Consider the following 23,850-nt stretch of genomic DNA (forward strand, 5'->3'; position numbering starts at 1 on the left):
GCTCCCGCTGCGGCGTACGTCATGGTGATTTGTCATGTGTGATTTACAACAGCATAATAAATACAGCCGTCATGGCAGAGAGGAGCGACTATTACGAGTACATCAAGGGAGGAAACAGTAGACAGGATGGAAAATCTGATTTTACTTTTCACGTTACTGAAAAAAAAAAAAATCGGATAATGTGCAGCTGGTTCCACCAGAGCTCCAATGGTGCTCCCATACCGCTTCTGTACAGAAGAGGGCATTAAAATGTCCCCAAAGTGCAGCCTCTCCCCTGTAGGCGGGGTTTGTTGATCCTGAATTAGCCGCTGACGTCTCCTCTGATTGGCTGATGGATGATGTGCGCTGGCATCATGGCTCTATTATGAATTGCTAATGTAACCTTTTACATCCGCCGCTTTTAATGACTTGTCACGTGAACAAGCTTATTCACGTATAATTTTAATCTCTCATTTACTGGAAACACTGCAATTGCGATGTTGTTTATTTTTATTTTATTTTATTTTTAAACAGTAGGTTAATATTGACAAGGATTTCCACACATCTGTAATGGAAATGGAGATAATGAGAATTGAATTTGTCAGTTTGCTGTAAATGCAGCAGAGGAATCCAGGACCAAATCAGTAGGAACAGCCAGCAGCGGTAACAGTAGTGGATGGTCTAAAAGTTTGCCACCAAACTCTCACTTCCTGCTCTGCTCCAGTGGGTTTATGTGTGTATGTACAGTATAAATGTGTTGCTGAAGTGGACATGTGGTCGATCAAGGTCTTGTGTAATCTTCAGGTTAGATCATTCTGAAATGCTGCACGTTGTTGACATCACTCCTCAGATATCCTAGCTCCCACACACACAGACACGCACACACGGCCAGAAAGGCATTTTTCAGCTTTGAGTCAGTGGTATTTCTAATTTTATTTGGGGGGAACTTGGATCTGCCTCGACTTTAATGAGCAATCCATTTTTCTTCCTTGCTGGCTTCTAGTCCTCTCTCAGTCTACCTTACATTATCCCTACCTACCTCTCCTACCTCTCCTCTCCGTCTCTCTCAGCTCCATTTTTACTCCATTTTTAGCCCAGATCACTGACAGGCAGACAGTGGATCAGTTGCTGAGGTCATCTGCTGATTCAGAAGCCAGCATCAACAGGATGGGGGGAGCAAGAGAAGGATGTGTAAATCATTGTTAGAATGTGATGAAAGACGGTTTGTGTAAGAAAAACTGGGCCGCGTTCATTTTCTAAAGTTTCATAAAATGATGATTAACTATTGATCCTCTTGGAGGCATGGATTTTTATCTCAGAAAGAATGAAAAAACTGCCAAGATTATTAATGTCAATGCACTAAGATAGAAATGTTTTTTTTAAGGATTTGTAGTTTCATTATTTAATCATAACGTTTTTGCTGGAGCTTAAGCCCACCTGGGTAAACGGCATCAGAACACAGAATATCCCATTTAGATTTTACCTCTGACTCTACATGCCATCTGCTGGACATTATAATAGGTTGACATTTTTGACTTTTCTTCCATGTATCTAGTAAATGGCCAGCAGGAGAACCTTATTGAATGATAACCTCATTTTTTTAACCAAAAATGATCAAATAAAATTGAAATAAACATTATGGATATAGTTTAAAACAAGAAATCAACAATTGTTGCTTCTGATTTTGCTACATAGACTAAGGAACACCAAACTTTACTGCTCCTCTGTCTGCTCAGTTAGTGAAGGCTAGCTCACTAGCTAATATTAGCTTTCATTTTTATACACTAAGAGCCAAACTAATATAATGCACAATAAGCATATTTATTGAAATGCTTCTAATCACAGGACATCTACTCCGTGTTTTGCAGTAATTTGAGTTTCCTTTAAAACAGCCTGTGGTTGTAATTGATATTGACTTTGACTTGATCTGCTACATATGACTGAAGTATTTGATTCTTGAGTTCTTTTTTTTTTAAATGATAAATCTTGAAATGATTAATATGTGCTTATTATGCATTGATTTGAGTAAAGTAACTGGCTAACACTCAACCATGTTTTGTAAAACAATAAATGTTATATACAGCAGTATTCTATCTATATTAATCGATAATATTATAACAGCAGCAATGCAATAACTGCCATTTTTAGATTTAAAAGCAATTAAAGGATCTTATGCATTTTTGTTTCAGATATTTTCATTAATACAGTGATACAGTGGGTTTTTATTACATCAGCCCAAGTATGACTGTCTTTGATACTTGGCTATAAAAGTTGCTGCAGGTTCATTTAGTCTCTTAGCATTGATCTTATCTTATTATCTTAATAATTCTTGCCTGATTGGTAAATTTTTACCAATCTGATGTACTCTAGAGGTTAATGTCTGGTGTCCCTTAATAATGTTTGTTTTCTTACCCATCCTTTGAGAAATGAATGCCTAATAAACAGCACAAGAATTTTAAGGTATTGGCATATTTCTATTAGAAATTACAAAAATTAATTTGCCTATTTGCCCAGTGTTATGGTTAATGGAAATGCAGGTAATAACCATTCCCAGGTTTTCTCCCTGCCTCTACTTTGCAGAAGTCTAGAATTGCTCAGTAAAAATGACCAATTATTGACTTAAAAAGTGAGACTGATTGGGATCTTTCTTAGGTCTAGGTTTGTAGGATGTCACGATTTGTGCAATCTCTTCGAAATATGTGAGAACCAAAATGAGCCAAAACAAAAGAAGCCCTCTGCTGTCTCCTCTCCTCCTGCTTAGGTCAGGGTAATCAGCTAACCACTGTGTGATTTGTCACATTCCTCCATGACCACACTGCCTCATTCCATTGCTTTGGCTTCTCTCCTGTGAGTTTGTTTTCTGAAAATACAAGAAAAGGGGATTTTCCACAGGGTCATCTGACAAGAGGATATGTACTGCTCCTTTTTCTTTCACGCTGCTCTGTCCTCCACCCCCGCATGCATCCGCTTTCCTCTCACTTTCTCATGTAATCCCTGTTTTAGTGGGAACACAGACGGACGAAGAAGCGGGCCCCGCTTCCTCAGGGGGAGGGTTGAAACATTAATGACGACGAGAATGCATGGATGAGCGGACGCTCTGATGGGGTGAGAGCGTTGATAAACCACCTGTTCAGAAAAGGAGGGTGCTACTCTCAGATTAAAAAGGCATGAGCTGGAAATAATAGGCTGCGGTATAGATAGCTTTGTGTTGCGTGGGAGCAGGACATGCTGGGAGGCGCTGAAGAAATGTGTTGCACTGAAAAGTGTTCATGGAAAAATGAAATTTGCACAGGTAGATTTCACCCATCAGCTGCGTTTTGAATCCCTAAAAAAAGACATTGGACTTCACAAACATGTTGGATGTTAAATTTTCTGGAACCATGTATGGTGATGAGCCTCGGAACCAAAATGTTTATTTTAGTTTGTTTTATGCAGCCTCTGTGTCTTTAGTTAGGGGGACACAACACATGGAACATGTTTGTGTTTTGATGCCGCGCATTTGGACTGGATTTTCACTAGAGTAGGTCCATATGGTCAGTCTGGGCTGTTCTCCATTCAAATAACAATTTCTGGTACTTGGAGCCAGTCAGGCGAGCTGGTGAGTCCAGCTGGAGATTCAGCCAGACCCTGAAGACTACGCTCAGTTTTTAGGTTGTGGGGAAACGAGGCAAAGCTGAAGATGCACCGATCAGAATTTTGTGGCCAATTTTTGATCTCGACTGGGTTGTTTTTATAAAGCCCTTATCTGCCAATTCCAGTGTTTCCACTGGCAGAGCTGCGTTACACGACACCGCTGTGGAACCAAATGGTTTGTATTGTGACCATTTCAAACTGAATGTTCTTGGAAAAACATTTATTCACTATTCACACTGTACAACTGAAATGACTACTCTGCTATAATGCCATAGTTTGACATAGTTTTATCTTTCTGGGTTTCTAAAAAGAGCTCTCTTATAAGGGAACTCAGCGGACCATTGATACTGAACTTCATAATAATGGGTAAGTGTTAGATTACTTTCAATCACTAGTATACAAGAAACATTATAAATATTTACATATTACATTTAAGTAGTCATCTACAGCACAGACCAAAAGTTTGGACACGCCTTCTAATTTAATTCAATTAGAAGGTGTGTCCAAACTTTTGGTCTGTACTGTACATTGCAGTACAGATGACCATTATTTCTATATTCATAACTTGAGGTAGCTGCATCACAATAAAGAACATTGAGCATCTCCAGCTAAGATTACTTAAAGATCTTTTTTGGTCCATCGCTCTTCTTCTGAAAATATTTGAACATAATGATCTGAAAATGGAAACGGAAATGAGTCTCGATGGAAAAATTCCCTGACATTTATCTTTGTCGTGCTGCTCAAAATGTAGCTGAAATATTATGCATGAAGGCCAAACTATATTTATTAACTAACTTATTATCCTTCAAATGCAGCATACATTAATTGTGACATCTCATAATTTATGTTATAGGCATGCTAACACAGCTAACATGACTCTGACATAAATATGGCAACAAGATCAAACTAAATATTGGTTGTTACTATTGAACAAGTTTTAATTTTTTTGGACAATACCGAGACGTTGAGAAATGATTAATATTGGTCAACACCGATGTCTGAGCCGATGTGTCGTTCATCCCAAACAAAATCAATTGAATTTGGAACCAACTGTGATAACTGGGTCTTTATATTTATAAATTAAAGGCTCTAAAGTGAATTAAAGGATTGTGTTGGATTTAGTGACCAGCCGTTATATTTCTTACCTGTCTGTGTTCAGCAGGATCTAAACTGTGTTAAGTGCCTTTACAAGCCCTTTGATCTTTGTTGGAATTGCCTGCAGATGCTTTGCTGTCATGCAGCTCTCTTTCTTCCCTCAGACTGTAAGCTTCAGGCTTCAGGATGTCGGCGGCGCTTCCCAACGATCATCTTTCATTCCGACTGCCTCAGACTCGTTAACTCTTTACAAACGTGAAAAGTCAAGAAACGAGCAAGTTCATGCACGTCTGTGTGCTTGTTGGGGATTCAGGCCATGTCGCCACCCACACTCCCTTAGCAACGGTTTCCCTGGTAACTCTTATCAGGAGGCGAGCGCGACGCCAGCTGGATGGTGCAGGAGGCGTTTTTACAGCTTTGAATCTTGCAACGCTTCTCTGAGGCGGCGAGTCAAAGAAGGAAGAGAGAGCTGCTCTGGGTTCGGTCACCAGGAGACAGAACTGTGTAGACATTGGAGGAGGGCGAGATTTAATGTGGCCTCTTTTACTGCACTGCAAAAACTACAAATCTCACCAAGCATTTTTGGTCTGGCTTTTAGTGCAAATACCTGAGTACATTTGAAATGAGACGAAACAAACTTACAAGTAACTTTTCAGAAAGATATAGGAGCTTTTATTAAGTCAACAATTCTTTAATATTGATGAAAAAGTACTGGCTCCACTTAAAGCATGAGAAAATATCTTGCCATCAGTGATGTTATGGATTTATTGACTTAAACAACCTGAAAAGTTACTTCTAAATAGGTCAAATTTTGCTGCATGATAAATTGCCCCAAAAGTTGCTGCGACAAACAATATTGTTTTGAGACCATTTCCAAGTAAAATAATGGAAATGGCATAATGATGGAAGAACACATTCTCAAAGATCATGAATTAAATTCTACTGAATATTTAACTCTGGAAGATATTTTAACCCTCCAAAATAAAACAGAAACAACAAATAAAATGAATCATGAAGTTTCTGTTAAGAAATTTGTCCTTGAAAAAAGGTTAGTTGGAAAAAACCCCACCAAACTGAAGACATTTCTTATCTACTTTTTGGTGGAAAGAGAGAGATGACAGAAAAACAATAAAATGGAAATTTTATACTAGAGCTTGTTTTAATTCATAATGGTATCAATCAGTTTATTGCAACAGTCCTCCTTCAGAGTAAATTTTTGTCCAAGTGCACCAGAAACCAGACCAAAAATAGTTTGTAGGATTTGTACTTTTTGCAGTGTGGAAATGGTGCTACTATAAAGACTTGACTTTGGACATAAGGTGTTGAGAATACGAAAAGACTTTATTTTATATTGTCAAAGAATGTGAATGTCATAGGACTGGTGTCTCTGAGCAAGAATGTTGGTGATGGGAAGATGACATCAGCTGCTCTGTAAACTCCCTGGTGTCCTCCTGATGGTTTACAGCTCTCATTCCCTTTAAGGACTCTAATCTCTGTCACACACACCTGGCTTGCACATTACATCCACAAACACACCTCTTCAATCCTCTAAACAAGTTATTTAAAGTTTAGGTGCTCATTGTTTTGGAATGTCATGATCTCCTTCTGAAGGGAATGCTTTGTGTGTGTGTGTGTGTTGCATTCCTAAATTGCAATCCATCTACTTGAGAGGGCAACTTGCTGCTTCATTGAATAAAACCTGAACGTCGTTCATGCCAGCAGGATTTCCGTTTCACAGCCCTGTTATCCTTTTAGGGAGAACTTGTCCAACAGTCAAGAGTTCAAAATAGCCTCAGCTAAAAGTGATTCATCATCCCACCAACAACAGAGCAGTTTGATGGTGAAGCTGAACTCTGCTCTCGTCTCTAATTAGGATTGATTTGGGAAGTTCCCAGTTTTCACTGATCACAGTCCTCGGGGGGGAAAATTAGGCAACAGAAGACAAATGGCAGTCTCTCTATATCTCTGTATCTCTGTATCTGTTCCAGCAGCAGATGACTGGAGGTATTTATATCTGTTGGGTTTGGTTAAAGACTTCACTCCAGAATGCTGATCTGGAACCTGCTCACAGCTGTGGATACCAGCAGCAGCGGGAAGCTTTTACTGAATATTAGTGCTTTAAAGGGGCAGTGAAATCCACTTTTTTTAGTTTAAAAATAAAGCTAAAAATACTGTTATTCCCTCATCAAAAAACATTCCTGGAGTGTCGACTGGATTCTTCCAAACAAGCTTTAAAAATCCTTTAATCTCCATGGCAACCATTCATGTATACAAAACGCCTGGTTGCACTTACCTCTGCCTTTGACTACACAGTTCCTGTCAAAGGCAGAGCAGCCCGCCACACAGAGCAGCCATCCCCCACTCAACTCCTTCAGACTAGTCAGCAGCAATTAGCAAACACCTGGAGGAGCTGAGCATCTGCTGAGCTCAATAAAGGAGCTAGTTCTCAGAGCAACGCTGGTAGAAACCATGTTAAAGAGTTAATGGAGGAGCCATGTTGAGGCAACTTCCTGAAGGCGGAGTTTCAGAAAGAGCAGGAGTTTCTTATAGACAGAGGCCCAATTTCAAGGTGTTAAATTACAAAGTCATATTTCTTTTAAGTCATATTTGATTTATTTATTTGTTATTATTATTTATGACAACCAAAGATAACATAGTTGATTGTACAGTATCAACAGCGACATTGTACAGTATTATGTGCCTGGAAAGTAATAATACTGCCCCTTTAAATAAGATAAATACTGGTAAAAGAGAGAGATGAAATTTAATATCGAGCCCACATTTTTTGGCAATTGGCCAATACTACAAGAACAAATGAGAAAAAAATATTTTCTCCCTGAGCAAACTTCTTAAAATCACAACCGTTCCATTTCTGCTGTGCTGTGGTCACTTTCTTTTTTTTTTATTATATCTTTATTGATTCTCGAGAAAGTATCATTTACATGACAATAGGCATCACCAAACTAACTTCAACATTTGAAATAAGATTAACATATAGACCATTGCCTTATAACAGTCAAATCAAAAATGTAACTACACTTCTCTGAGAAAGATTTTAAAGTGATTATAAAGAAAAAAAAAAGTGTGAAAGAAAAAAAAAACTAAGGAAGAAGAAAGAAAAAAAAAAGGGGAATACAGTAACAAAACATTATAATATAAAATAATTATAAAGCGTGGCTATTCTAGGAGAGTGGATTGCTGAGGAAGTTTAACAAGTTTGGTCTTTAAAAATGAAATCAGGTCTTTTAGGTCTTACATAGTCTACCCAAATCTTCCAACACTGATCGAATTGTTCAGTCCTGTGATTGAGAGAGGCTGTTATTTTTTCCATTTCATAGATGTTGAATGTTATGTTAATCCAGTCGTCTAATGTTGGTTTGTCATGTGATAACCATTTTCTTGTAATGTTTTTCTTACTTGCTGTTAATAAAATAGTCATCAGATATTTGTTTCTTTTTATGGCGTCTTGAGGAATTATACCTAAATACATAAGCTTGAACTCCAAAGGAATGTTTTGCTTAAAAATGTCTTGTAGAGCACTTTTTATCTCTTTCCAGTAATGTTTTATAATTGGGCAGTCCCAGAAGACATGATAATGGTTTGCATTTTGATTTCTACATTTTCTCCAACATGCAGGAGGATTTCCATCATAGTGACATTTCTGAGCAGGTGTGATAAAGAATCTTACCAAATTTTTCCATCCAAATTCTTGCCATTGTAGTGATTTATTATATGTCCATTGATATCTCCATATTATTGTCCATTCCTCCTCTGTTATTGTCAAATTGCCCTCTCTCTCCCATCTTGTTTTGATATGTAGGGTTGAATTGTTTTTTAGGTCTATAAGGTTTTTATAAATAAGCGAGATAATTTTCCTTTAATTTTTGATTTATAGGCATTAATAAAATTTCCATTAAGTTCATCTTCTTGTCAGTGATTGGTTTAATTTTTAAGTTAACAAAATTCCTTATTTGCAAATATCGATAAAAGTCCTGTTTGTCCAAAGAATATTTTCTTTTGAGTGTTTCGAAATCATTTAAGATGTTGTTGTTCATTATTGTGCAAAGCAGTGATTCCCTTGGCTGTCCATTCCTTAAATCTGGCATCCAGTTTGTTTGGTGTGAAGTCTGAATCATATGCGATCCATTTTATGATTGTCAAGTCGTTCTCAAGTGCATTTTCTTTAACAATAGTCTTCCATGCTCTAAGGGTTGTTTTCATCCATTGGTTATCTATATTATTTATGAAACCCTGTAGATTTGCATCAGCTAGAATTGCCTGCACAGGAATGGGTGTCGCCTTTGTTTCAATAGTTTTCCATTGAGCATTATATGTTGGGTCGCAACAGTATATCAATGTTCTTGCTTGTGCTGCTAAATAATAATCTCTAAGGGAAGGCAAACCCCAACCTCCCATTTTCTTTTCCAGTTGCAATACCTTATATCCAATTCTAGGTCTTTTACCTTGCCAAATATATCTTGATAGTAGTTTGTCCCATTCATGAAAAACTTTTGGATTTATTTCAATTGGCAAAGTTTGGAATAAATATAACAATCTGGGCAGTATGTTCATCTTAATCGAGTTAATTCTTGAGCTAAAACTTAGAAAAGGAGTAAGATTCCATCTTGTGATATCTTCTTTAATTCTTTTTTGTATGGGGACATAATTATATTCAAATAGTTTTCCAAGGTCCTTTGGTATAGTAATGCCTAGATATTTGAAGTGGTCAGTGTGCCAGGTTAAAGGGTACTTGTTCTGGATTTCCTGAGTTGGAGTATAATTATAAGACAGTAACTGAGTTTTGTTAATATTAATTTTGTATCCTGATAGTCGACCAAATTGTTCGAATAATTGCAGCAAGGCTGGGAGGGAGTGGGTGGGTTGTTCCATATAAATCAATATATCATCTGCATAACAAGCCAATTTATGTTCTATCCCTTTGATAATTATTCCTTTGATGTCCTTATTTTGTCTTATCGATTGGGCTAATGGCTCTAAATATAATGCAAAAAGTAATGGTGACCACGCACACCCTTGTCTTGACCCTCTTTCTAAGTTAATTCTGTCTGATAAATATCCATTAACTTTAATCCTCGCTGTGGGGTTATTGTATAATGCTTGTATTGTTTTTATTATTGTACTATGTAGTCCAAATCTATGTAAAACCCTGAAGAGAAAATTCCAATCCACTGAATCGAATGCTTTTTCCGCATCTATGCTGAGAATAATAGCTTCCAGTTTATTTTTTTGTATGTGATCTATAACATGTAGCGTCCTTCTTATATTGTCCTGTGTTTGGCGTTGTCGTATGAAACCAGTTTGATCGTTATGTATTACGGAAGGGAGAAATTCTTCTAATCGTCTGGCCATTATACAAGTAAAAAGTCGGTAATCAATATTTAAAACAGATATCGGTCGGTATGAGCCACAATCCAGTTTGTCTTTGCCCTCTTTATGTATTACTGAGATAATTGCCTCCTTCCAGCTCGGAGGTGTTTGAGCTTTTTTCAGAATCCAATTTAGTGAAGGTAGGAGGATTGGAATCAACTCTTTCTGAAATTCCTTATAAAATTCTGCCGTGTATCCATCCGACCCAGGTGATTTACATGGTCTTAATCTACTTATTGTGTTTCGTAATTCTTTTTCTGTAATGTCTGATGTCATTATTTCATTCTGTTCCTCGTTCATAATAGGCAGCTCTAGTGAATTCAAATATTCATCAATTTCTTCTATAGTTCCTCCAGAGATTTTTGAATATAAGGTCTTGTAAAATATTTCAAATGCTTCCTGAATGTCATTTAATTTGTTCTGTAATAATTTTGATTTGGGGTTTCTGATTCTATGGATTGTATTCTCTGCTGTTTTCTTTTTTAGTTTCCATGCTAGGACCCTCATAGATTTTGATCCGCCTTCATAGTGTCTTTGTTTAAGAAACATAAGGTTTTTCATAGTTTCCTGTGTTGCCATATCATTTATTTCATTTCTAATTCTCTTTAAATCTTCCAGTATATCTGGTGTACAATTTTGTTTATGTTTTTGTTCTAGATCTTCCAATTTTTTATGTAATTCCTCTGATCTTTTATTTCTTAGTTTTTTTAGGTGCGATGACATTGCTATAATTTGCTGTGGTCACTTTCAAGTCACATCTGGTCACCACACTGTTACCAACTTGGCAACCTTTCAGACACCAAAAATCTATTGGACAGAATTGGAATCAGCGGGTCAGGCTTTTTAAAGATCACTGATTGGCCAGAACGCATCAGTCGGTGCAGCACTAATTGTCATTGACTGTTGCTCTTTATATTCATGACATGAACCAGATGTTTCAGCTGGTTATCAGCCAACTGAATATATTAATATGTGCATGTTGCTTGGCGGTTGCATCACCAGCAGTTTTCTTCCATATGTTAGATTCTGTGCTTTCTGTGCAGACATGTTGTGTCTAAAGGCTTCATTTATACTCAAGTGTGTTCTGCACTGCAGTTTACCACAAACCAGTCATTTTGAGTGAATTATTAAACTCCACTTTGGGGAAACAATCCAAAGCAGTCATTTTGCAGTTAGCTGTGCAGTGCTCGCCAGATGGTAACTATACTTAAACAGAAAATAGAGGGGAATAAAAAAAAAAAAGGTGGAACCCCTACTGATCTTGCTGATTAGACTAATTCTCTGCCGTCACATTGTGATCTAAATTTAACAGTGAAGATGCTCTGCTGCTGTTTCAGTGCTCAGAATCCCACAGGGACTAATTTGCTACCAGAGAGGATAAATTATTGTGCATGAGAAACCCACTCCCTCCCAGAGGAGACGGTGAGCCCCTCAGAGATGTGACACAGCTAGGAATCCAGGTTAGCTCAGTGTTTCTGTAATTACATCAATGGATCTCCTCAGTACCGTGAGAACTGGGACAGTTCAGTGTGTGTGGGCGTGTGTGTGCGTGTGTGTGTGTGTGTGTGTGTGTGTGTGTGTGTACTCAAGGCAGTAGTTGAGAGTCAAGGTTTGTACCGATGTTTTCCTTTACCTCCCTGATCCTTGGCTTTTCATCCATCAGCATTGTCTCTCATCGGGTGAATCCCATGAAACGCTCAGTGGGAAAAGGAATTACAAGAATTACAAGGTGTGTCCCGCAAACATAGACAGTCTTCACCATCAAAGAAACTGAAAGCTATGCAGCCTTAATCCATCATAACTCCAGCAAATAAAGCAATTAGAGAGCTGCACAGATGAAATGTTTAGCCTCCACTGGATCTTGGAAGTTGAACTAGATTTCACTGCAAAACATGTTCGCTGTGTCAGTTACAAAAGGTGGAAGTCTTACAATAAACAATAAAGAATATTAAAGATTATGCTGCTACTACATTTATGAGGTATTGTACCAGAGTAATGCATACAATTAAAAGCATAATTACTTATTCCTCTTCTTCTGCTTTAATATCTGTCTTTTGAATCGGGCCAATCAGAGTCCTGATTCGAATTTGATTATATATTGAGAGAGCTAAAGAGTAGGGTGACGGTGATACGATCTTTCATTACTATGAGGTCATCACCAAGGACAAATCATGCAAATACCAGTGAATATATCCAGAAGCTGCTTGCCACAAATGGTTTCATTTCTGCAATGCCAATGAAGTTTTTCTTATTTTATTATTGAGAAACAATAAAGAAATTTCAGCATGGTATTTTTGAATAAAATGCAAATTTTTTTTATTGGTAATCCGTTTATAATATTATATCTATTAAGAGATACCAATCTAATTTTCAAATAGACACCAACTTCTTGGAAATTTAAAATGTAAATCTGCCAGTTGTGTAAATGAATTTTGGGCTCAAGTGTTTTTGCGTAATATCTTTGAACTAAAGTTCTGGGTTAGATGTCTTTCTGCATCCTGCACGTTTTCCTCCATCTTTGCTTTCACTCTTGTTGTTAGTAAGGAGTAAATAAAACTTGGTTTGGATAGAATTTAATATACGTTTTTGGTTTAGATGCAAAGTAAGATGTGGTTTGCAACAGAAAAATTCTACGTTATGGAAAACGCACAAGTTAAACAAATTGAACACGTTATACCACTGAAGAAAAAAAGAGAGGCAGAAGAACACTGAATACCAAGAAGAGAAAATAAATAATTATTGATTTTTTTTTTGTTGTTGTTGTTTGTTTTTTTGGAAGACACCACTCCATCCAATCATCTGTCCTTGGACATAAATGGACAAAGCTTCAACGTTCAAGTTTCTGGGAACACACATCTCAGATCACTCTACCTAATCACTAAAAAACACACAGTTTAAGAACACACAACAACAACTACACTTCCTGAGAGCTCTCCTGCCACTGCTTTGCTTTTTAAACAGCGTACTTACTCATACTGACCTAACCTCATTCTGATCTGAGAAAGCCCTGAACAGAATCACCACGCCTGCGCGTGGATTAATAAACAAACTACCTCTGTCCCGGGAGACCTTTTTGACTCCCGCTGCCTCTAGAAGACATAAAACATTCCAAAGGACACCCCTCACTCAGCCATCACATCATCAGTTCAAACTGCTGCCTTCAGCCAGACGTTGCTGCTCTCACAAAGCAAAGACAAACTGGCTTTTATAAACCATTAACACACCCAAGCTATTGCTATATTCGATGCTAATTCTAAATCCTGGCATAAATGTGTGCAAAAATGTGCCGGTTAATTCACGGCACCATGCTAAGTGCAATTTGTTGACATCCGTCTTTGAGAGTACAGTAGAGTTTTGCTTTAGTTTTTTTTTTATTACTATTATTTGAATATATTTTATAAGGGACAGAGCATATTAATCAACATGAGTACATTAAGACAACCATGTCAATATACCAGATTGGCCCACAAGGGCTAATTTTCATCTGCAGTCCTTTGGCAGACCCCTGAGTCACCAGTCAGGGCCAATCAAGCTAAAATTGGCCAATTCTTGTTGTAAGCCCTTTTTTGGTCCACATTTACACACAGAAAAAAAATCAGTTAGGGCAAATATTCATCAGCTTTTATTACAATTCACATGGTTTGTCAGTGAGTTTGAAGACAGAAAGTCCCAGCTGTGTACAGTGACTTCTAAATCTCTAAGAATATACCAATAGAAAGAATACTTGTGATGAAAAGATCAGGGTGAATAATTAGAACATTCCGAGTGATCTTGTAAAAGGAAGGAACAGGTTTTTAGAAAAGCATCTGTTTTCATTTCATCAATGAATTCCACTTCAGCTGACAGATGCATCAAAGACTGAAAGCAGCGGGGTCAGGTAGGGGATGAGGACGTGTTTCCAGTTGTCTTCCCTCCTGGATTTGTGTGAAATGTAGCCGACTGGGATACAAGTCATAGTCAGACTCCCAGGTGTGTGGGAATCTCCTGCAGGGGAAAAAAATAAAGCAGTGACTTTTTTTTTTCTTCTTCTTTTTTTCAATTTCAGATCATCAGCTTTACCAAAGTACAGGGTCATGTTGGTGCAGTTTGTGTTGAGGCAGCACCAATAACCTTTAATTGGAAACAAAGCCAACAAAGCATTTCTCAGGAACCTGGTGACAAATATGACATCATCCCTGTGAGGGAATATACATGTGGAAACGTGTGCGTGTGTGTGTGTGTGTGTGTGTGTGTGTGTGTGTGTGCATGAAGATGTATGCGGTAAGAGGGAGTGTTTGCATTAAGCAACAGTTGTGCTGATGATTGACTGTCAGCTGTGAGTCAGCATGGTGGGCCACCTGATTTGGTGTCTGTGTGTGAGTTGGCACTCAGATCCATTTCCCACCTTCTCTCTGCTTACTTGTGTGATTTATGAGTAATCAGTGTGAAGTTTACAGGGCAAAATTCCAACTCAATGAAGGATATGCGTTTGTGTGTGTGAACTTGACAGATTACAACTTCCCACAGAATGCATCTGTATCTTTTTTTTTTTTTTAAGAATCATTTTTATTGACCAAGGTTGTTCACACAAACAAGGATTTTGACCTTTGCACATTCTCACAGGGTAGTGACAATTGCTGCACTTCCATTGACCATATATTAGCGCAAATTGGCATATTTCTCAAAACTTCAGTGGCAACATGTTTTCACATCACACCTCATGATCACCAGCTGGATGTAACCACTGGCGAAGAAGATGACAGGAAGTAGTATATTACTTCCTGTCATCTTCCATAGAGAGATGATGGTCCGGCATATTTTTTTAATGACAATCTTATTCATATATTATTTGCGCTTCTTACATAATGAAAACAGCACAATTCCAAAATTGTTTTTGCCTGAATCTTCTTTTGGCCTTAATGAGGGTGGAGATTTTTTTTTAGAATAACTTTTTGGCTTAGAGTTATTTTAGGAAGGTAACTATTTTACAAATTAAGTGTTTGTGTGGCAGCTGGTTTAAACAAATAGCCCTCTGTGCTCCCGACGTGAAGGTAAAAGTCTAGACAGTTTGTGTCTAGACTTTCTGGGTCTGCAGAGACTTTAGCTATCCTTTGTGTGACATAAACTTTTCAAATCCTGGAAGGAACAGATCTAATTGTTTGGTCCTTATCCAAGCACCGTAGTGATGGATGAACTCAGGATGATGGCCGCCAAGAAGATAACCAACAGCAAGGTTGGACTTCTTGAGTTGTAGCAGGAAGTTCAGTGTCTTCTGGGTCATCTTCTGAACAGTGTGTGTTTCTGGACCCGACATGGTCCTCACACTCCCATGGGCTCCTTGAAGCTGGAAGTGACCTGCAGTAGACAGTGTTGCAGAGGATGACGAGTTTGAGTTGAAGTTCGTTTGTACCAAAAGCTCCTGAACACACTGTTTTTAATCTTTTCATACTCAGTATGTACACCTGTGTGCTATTGAAGCTAGTACAGAGTGCTTTCTTTTTGACATTTTTTATAAAGTCACTTGAATTTTATTTTTCTTACACGTGTGCAGAGAACATGTCAGTATGTTATACCCACAGACTGTCTCTCAGGCTCTTCTCCTGCTGCCCTCTGCTGACACCTAGTGGCCAAACTTAGTTCAACAACCGGGGAAAACCTGCAGAACTCAATCGATCTAAAGCTGACCTTTTTTCTTTCCTGAAGAAGATGCTTGCAGATTAAAGCTGGCTCTTGTGATTTCATAACATGGCAACTCAACCTAAGTGAAATGATTATATAGGACTTTAATTATATTTCATTACCTTCCTAAAATAATGAGTGATTTTTATTTAATTTTTTTGTTTTTGCCTGAATCTTCTTTTGGCCTTAATGAGGTGGAGATTTTTTTTGCTAGAATAACTTTTGGCTTAGGGCGTTATTTTAGGAAGGTAACTATTTTTAAATAGTAGCAAAAGCTGATTCACCTAATTTACTTCCTATTTCTGACAGTCTTTTCATCCTTAGCTATGATTTTTCCGCAAAATTGGTGATATTTGGTAAAAACTTAAAACGCTGTTCTCTGTTCCTCCAGGCAGCTCCAGGAGCTGCAGCGACAGAAGGAGATGGAGCGAGAACGTCAGGAAAAGGAGCGCCAGGAACGAGAGCGCCAGGAGCAGGAGCGTCAGGAAAAGGAGCGCCTGGAGCGGGAGACGCTGGAGCGGCAGGAACGTGAGCGCCAGGAGAAGGAGGCGCAAGCGGAGAGGGAGCGGATGGAGCGAGAGCGCCAGGAGCAGCAGGAGCGCACAGAGCGTGAGGTGATGGAGAGAGAAAAGGCAGAGCGAGAGCGACTGGAGAAGGAGCAGCAGGAGCAGTTGGACAGAGAGCAGCAGGACTGGGAGAGAGGGAGACGCATCTCCAACGCCGGTGAGTGTTGACCACACACACACACACACACACACACGCCTGTCCACTCAGGAGGAAGTGTGAAGCCGAACATTAAAAGAAATACATTTTGATTGTTGATAATGCCTTATTACTAACTAACAAGTAATTTACCACGCACAACTGTAAGTCGTCTTGTTTATCAGGATCCTCTTGTTGTGTTGACCTATTAGTGTACATACTATGTAGTTCAGCTCATTACATTGAATAAATACCACATAACAAGAAATCCATGTTTTCTATCACGTAAATGGGTGAAACAGAGGGCCATTTTATACCTGAGTCAAGTAACTGTTACCTTAAGTTATTATAAAAATGCTCCATATTCCAAACATGACTTTAAAAATGTGACTTCACAATTTAACTCCTTGAAATTGACCTCTGTCTCTTTAAGAAGCTCCAGCTATTTCCAAATCGCCACTTTCAACATGTCATCACAGCATTGCTCCTCCTTGATCTTGTTTACTACAGTTTATAGGAGCTTTGAAATAAGAATTAATTCTCAGCCAGTTTGCAGTTCCACCAGGTGTTTGCTAATTGCTGCTGCCGCTAGTCTGGAGGGGCTGAGAGGGAACATTTATTCCTTTTCTTTTTTTCATCGATGAAAGGTTTCTGTGAATCATCCATCTAACTGACCCAGGCTAAGGTTGTCTTCAAAACTATAGGATCATTTCTCTATTCAAAATCCAACCAGGAATAAAATGTAATATTTCAAGACTTCATTGCCATATCAGCTTTTCAAGGTTCAACTCTCCGCTCAGTTTAATTTCTGACCATTTTGAGTTTGAACAATGAGGACATGGAGGTGCTGGTGGGATCACACAATAAATGGAGGAGTGTGTTGGGAGGGGTGGGGGGGGCGGGTTACAATCTGATTCCAGGACTGGGTCAGTGGGGAAGGCTGCGTGGAATGAAACGCTTCAGTGGCATGCTCAGCTTGATAGCACACACACACACACACACACACACAGTTCGTTGGAGTTACTCAGAGACTAAAAATACATGAGGAATCTTTGCTGAGACCCTCAAGGAGGGATGTGCCATGTGCACACATGCATGTAGAAGCTGGAGGACGAGGTGGGGAGGAGGGGGTGTTAGCTCACATCTCATGCAGAATAACATGCACATCACATGAGTGGGCAAATGCAATCAGACGTGTTCTGTTGGCCCCGGAGACGGCGTGATGGCAGTTGACATTTTCTGCTTCATAGAGATTTGAGTTTTGCTCTTCCAGAACAACAATTGGTGTGCTTTCCACTGTTAGCAGCCATTCCTCTGCTGCAGCCGGTCACACACACACACACACACGCCCACGCACGCACACACACACACACACACACACACACACACACACACCCCTCTTATTTAACGTTGTTCGGTTAAACAGCCCTTAAGCTTTTCTTAGGTAAGTGTTTTGAGGCTCGTTTAAAAATGTTGAACATTGTTAGTAACTTTTATTGTGGGAAAACTGTCATGAGTCGGTTTTCTCAAAAGCTTGACTTGAGAGAATTGCAGCGTCTGTCTGATTTTAGCCTGGGTATAGAGAAAAAAGCAATTTGGATTAAAAAAAAAAAATACAAACACAAACACACTAGGAGAGTGTTTATCATTTATTGTGAAAAATTTTGATTCATCATTGTCACCATAAATTTCAGTCATCAACAGTAAATGAAGAAATCAAAACTGACTTTATTGTAAAACGGTATTCATGTTAATTTCAATCAATAAATATCAGTAAATTTCAAAATAAGATTAAATGCAGTTACTATGATACGCATCACACTTTTTAAAATAACTCTTGAATAAGCCTATTGCAGAGGGAACTCTCTTAAGAAATAGATTTGTTTCACACCCCATGAATGCTGGCATGCAGTCACAGCCATACAGTTACCTAAAAAATAAGTAGTTTTGTTATTTTCATTGCAAATCTTTACCACAATAGTACCATACAATATCACAATAACATTCTAAGTCCATATCGCCAACCTCTAAAACACATAACACTAGAGTTATTAACACAAAATATGCTGTTTTTATAAGGTATTTATTGGCTTCGTGGTGTGGCTAATTATCATCAGACTGGTAAACAGGACCAGCTGGTGTGGCACAGAGAAGCTTGGCCAGTGGACGGCATGTTGGTCGTCTCACACGGGGCTGAGAGCACACATATCTGTGTTCTTATCTAGTACGAGCAGAATAATTACTGCTGACTGACGGAGCAGAGCTGCACATCTGCAGAGACGGAGAAATGTAGAAGAATGGCGGAATGATGAAGATGTTCAGAAAAGGATTTGAGTTGAAGCAGAGAGGAGATCATAATGGTGCCTTTATAGATTAAGAAGAAACATTGCTGGAGGAATCGTGTGTTGCTCAGTCTTATGCTGCATTCCAGTTGTACACAGAACTGGGAAATTTTGTCTTCCCAGTCAGAAAAATCAACTGGAACATCTTCTGAAGTCAGATTTCCGAGCAACTCCGACTACCCACAGTTATGACTTGTAAGGCCGACTTCATGTTTCAATATGGCTGAAATTAGTCCTTCAGTTTGTCCGTCTAGTGATTTGAACTTCTCTCTTCCTGCTGTGTGACTGAGCCAGCAGAGTCCTCTGTGGTGAGCAGCATCTAACTCTGCATGTGTTTGTGTTTAGACAAAGTCTGTGTGTTTGCTCATAGAAAAGAAGAGGTTTAATTAGACAGACCCATAAGAACATGTAATTAACTCCAGCAATTATCAGCCACTGGATATTAGTAAAGTCAGCAGACTGCTGTTTTTGCATGCAGCCCCAGACTGAACCCTGAACAGAAACCTAAATCTAATTACTCAGACCTGCAGATTTTCCAGCCTTGGTAAAGCAGACGGTGATCTGAGGATTACCAACTTTACATTACACAGATCACATATGGCAGCTCCTCCAAACACCACCGAGGCTGTTTAAGAGCTGTAAGAACACACACACGCACACACACACACACACACACACACAGAGATTCAGGTTAGATTTAGAACAAAATAAACTGAGTGAAAAATTAGCATTCTGCCTTTCCCTGCTGTTCCAATTTAGCATCTAAACAGATTATTATAGCTTTATGAAAACAGGAAGGACCCTTAAAATAAAACATTCTGATAGATAGCAAAAGAATGGCAATATAATTAACTTTATATATCTATATATATAGCTAGTTACAACACTATTATTCTATCCAGCAGATTTTAACCACAACATAAAAATACCAAAACTTGATTTAATCATGAACTGGATTGTGATGAATCACAAAATAAATAAAAAAAACGACCATTTGCTGAAAGAACATACCCTGTAATTATTAATTATTAATTAACTTGCGTTTACGACTTAAATTTTTTTGTCTGTAATTATGTTCTACACAATGTTTTACCATCTCAAGTGGTACAGTTTTAACCTAACCTGTTTTAAATTCTGGAATTAAAGAAATGAACATTTCTTTTTAAGTACCTTTTGCGGCAACACTTTGACATGTTGTGAATAAGACTGTCATGACACCTTTATGACAGGCTCCTTTTTAAACTTTAAAAAAATGATGTAGCTTTATGTTATTATTGCTAAAGTTTAATCAGTAATACTTTATAATAAATTTATATCAGATCATGATTTCTTGGTTAATGTCAACTTTATATTAAAAGTATCATGATTTACCCAATGACAGTTTATGACAACAGTCATAAATATTCATGAAGACTTACTCATGTTCATGACAGTCTTATTCACCATCCATCGGTTTATCCAACTAAAATTATCAACAGTTAATAACTTTCACTGTTTTGATTTTAAGTCCAACAGAAAGGACTGAGCTTTTCACATGTATGATGTATTTTCTTTAGCTGCAGATTCATCCTTTGCTACAAATGATCACGTGTTCACTAAAGGAAATCCTGTTATTGTGAAATGTTTATTTCATATTCAAAAAACTGATTTGTTTGTTTGCATCATTTATTGTGTTTCTAATATCACATAAAAAGGTGCAAGTGACTAAGTTAGGAATCAGCAGAATGTTTTTTTTTATCAGATTAATTGTCAGAATAATTAATAGCATAATAAATTACTGAAATAATCATTGCTGCCTGTTCATGTTTAAAGCAGAACTGCTATTATGACAAATAATATCCTTATCAACATATTTCATATCATTATCTTTTCATGAAGATGCTTTCCCTTTCATCCAAAAGTCAAAGGTTTATCATTGGATAGGAAGCAATGTCCATATTTAGCTGTGTGTTGTGTCCTCCTGCAGGAGAGGTTTGTATGAGCGTACTTCTTCATTGGGTAACGGTTAGGTGGTCTTCTCCTTGTGGGGACTAGATGATGGTTGTGATGGCATTAAAAATTATATCTCTAGCTGACTTGTCCCTTTGTCCTTTCACCTTCTTTTAACCTGCAGGACTTTGAAAGGTGTCTCTGTAATCAGTACTAATACCTGTCCACTAACAGAGTAGTAGCATCCTGTTGACTTTAAGTCTCGATTCAGAAGGCAGAAGAAGACTTGAGTTTAGCTCTTTGCTGGTTTCCTGCTTCATTTCCCCCTTCTCTTTTTTTCCTCCCTTTCTTCCTTCTCTTCCTCCTGCCCTGCTGTGTTTCCCTCCTGTGTGCTGGATGGCTGCTTCCTTCCTTCCATCCTTCTTTCCTTCCTCCTTCCTGTCTTGTCTTGTCCCTGATATTCATTTGGCCCCGGTGGGGTGTGTGTTTGTTCAGCCTTTGAAAGCACACTCTACACCCCCACGCCTCAGGAGTACGGCCGGACCTCGTCCACGTCCGTATCTCCGTCCACGCCCACATTCCCGGCTCCTGGCGCGCCCTCGGCCTCCTCCGCCGCTGCTGCCCCTCCAACCCCGCCCCTCAGACAGTCGGCATCCCGCTTCGCCACCTCGCTAGGCTCCGCCTTCCATCCCGTCCTGCCTCACTACGCCACGGTTCCCAGGAGGCAGCCGGCCTTCCCTCAAGCCCCTCCTCCTGCCCCGGCGCCTGCCCCCACCCCTCCCGCCCCGTCCAAGTCCGTGGTGTGGTCGGCGTGTAACTTCACCCCTTTGCCGCCCTCGCCCCCCGTCATGATCAGCAGTCCCCCAGGGAAGGCTACGGGGCCACGGCCGCTCATCCCGTTGGTGGCCCAGTCGCCCCTCAGCCAGAAGCCCCCATCACCTTCACCCAACGGCCCCCCCATGTTCCCCGCACCCTCACCCGTCACTATCCCCCATAGCCAAACGCCCTTAGGAATTGCCTGTCCCACTCCGCCCCCTCCTCCGACCCCTCCCCCTCTCCCCCCATCGTCTTCGTCCGTCTCGTCTCCCCCCTCCTCATCCCAGGCTCCTGGTCTGCCCTCTCCCTCCACAGCGCCCCCTGCTGCTGCAGCTGCCGCCACTTGTGTCTCTGCTGAGCACCTCTCCCTCCCCGTGGGTCTGGGCCTGGCAGGGCCTCTGGAACCGGACGTGGCTCAGTGGGGCCCCTGCTGTCAGCCCCAGCCCCAGGGTAAGGCTTCCAGTCTGGTTTCTGCTCTCTCTCCTCTCCTCTTCTCTTCCTCCCTTTGTCTCTTGCTGCCTCTGGCTCACACACTAACAGGGAACTGTGTCTTACTTCAAGAGCAGGAGCCATGCCTGTTCTTGACAATTTGTTGGATTTTTCCACATTTTATTTCATTGCAACAATAATGTCTGTTTGTTGGGAAGATCGATGAGGTATTGAACAATTTTGAGGTGATTTAAAAATCATACAAGTTGTCTAATTCATTCTAGGAATGAGACGCTTAAGGTGTGTGGCATGTGTTTGTATTCAGCCACTTTTGTTCTCAGACCAGTAGAACCGACTGCCTCCAAAACTCATCTAATCAGGGCTAGACGATAAATCAGTAACACTATATGTTGCGATAGACAAGTGATCAATATCAATAGATACATTGGATAGATTGTTCAACATATAGAATATCGACTGAACTCTGATCCAGAACTGCACAGCATTCTGGGGAATGTAGGCAGAGCAAAGGCTTTAGCCATTCAACCTCTGAAAGCAAGGTCAGCTGAATTGGTGGCATCAACTTACTCACTCACGTTTTGGTTACCTAGCAACAACCCAGTGAGTAGCATGCGCAGCAGCAGTTTCAAGTTTTGCCACCATGCCTCATGACTGCTGAAAAACAATAACATGGAGTGAAAACTAGATCAAACAGGAAAGGTCACGTCACAAGAATTTCAGATATCAATAGCTGAAATTCTTTATTTCAGATAAACAAAAAAATGTAAAATTGTTTTGTTTTCAATTTAAAACAAAAAGCTAATGAATAATTATCAATATCAACTGATATGAAACATTGATATTGTGTTCTTTTTTTGGCCATATTGCCCAGCTCTGGACTTGATATGGGGTGGAGGTCTACCTTCCAGACACTCTAAACATCTAACCAAAGCTTTAATTGAACTTTTTAGATCAAAGCATGTCCACGTGTTGAAATGATCCAGTCAAAGGCCAGATGTAAATCAAATTAAGAATCTGTGGTGAAATGTAAAAATCTATGTTTATAGACAGTTTAAGCTTTTCTGCAAAGAGGAATTGAGAAAACAAAACATCAGTGTCTAAATGTGCAAAACCGGCAGAGATCCCAAACATCTTGTTGCTGGAAGTGCAGAAACACCTTGTGTTGTTTTAGGCTGATAAATATAAATGCATGCCACACTTTTCAGATTTTTATGTTGAAAACCACACATCATATTCCTTCTACTCTCTCAAAAATAAAATCAGAAGAACACTGGAGATAAAATGTGGAAAGTCTTTGTTATAATAAATACTTTTGCAAAGCACCACACAAGAGTTTATCACTTTAATACAGTGAAACTTAAAAACCTGTAAAGTCTTCTCTGTACTGTAGGCTCTGTTGCTCCATCCTAACTTCTGGTCTGTGCTTGCTGCTGAAGAACCAGGCTTGACTGAGTATAAAATGTCTTGTTGAGCTTTGCATGTTTTGTTTTCCAGCAGATCACTGACTGGAGGTTGTGGAAAGCAACACCTTTCTCTATTAATTACTCTCTTTTTTTTATCACTTCATTCCTCATTAGTGTCCCACCACAGAGCTGCTTCTGTGTTTTGACATTTCACTGACCCTGGTTGGGTTCTTCTGTGTGTCAGTGTGCAGTCAGTAACTATCCATTCACTCACTGAGCATCTGAGTTCTAATTCATAGCTAAATCAGTGTTTTAATCTTCACGGTTTAATTGTGAAAGACAGAATGCTGACTTCATTCTTAATCTGGCTCATTAAATGAACTGGTTTTAATTAGGTATGAAATAAATCAGAGATTTAGTGCTAACCCATACACCAACTCAGCAGCAGTCCTCTG

At 39.2% G+C, this 23,850-nt stretch overlaps 1 protein-coding gene across 7 annotated transcripts in view; it reads left to right on the plus strand.

Moving 5' to 3' along the window:
* enah (ENAH actin regulator) overlaps window positions 1-23,850 on the plus strand; it is a 119,951-nt gene that overhangs the window by 79,857 nt on the left and 16,244 nt on the right. For 4 of the 7 annotated variants that reach the window (XM_044105620.1, XM_044105621.1, XM_044105618.1 and 1 more), the window contains exon 5: window positions 16,145-16,476. In XM_044105620.1, coding sequence (XP_043961555.1) covers window positions 16,145-16,476 — 332 coding nt within the window. Of the gene's footprint in view, window positions 1-16,144; window positions 16,477-21,857; window positions 21,993-23,850 lie in introns of all 7 variants that reach the window. The other 3 variants (XM_044105617.1, XM_044105616.1, XM_044105615.1) reach the window with 1 other exon arrangement.

This window comes from Gambusia affinis, linkage group LG22, assembly GCF_019740435.1.
Source record: "Gambusia affinis linkage group LG22, SWU_Gaff_1.0, whole genome shotgun sequence".
Lineage (NCBI taxonomy): Eukaryota > Metazoa > Chordata > Actinopteri > Cyprinodontiformes > Poeciliidae > Gambusia > Gambusia affinis.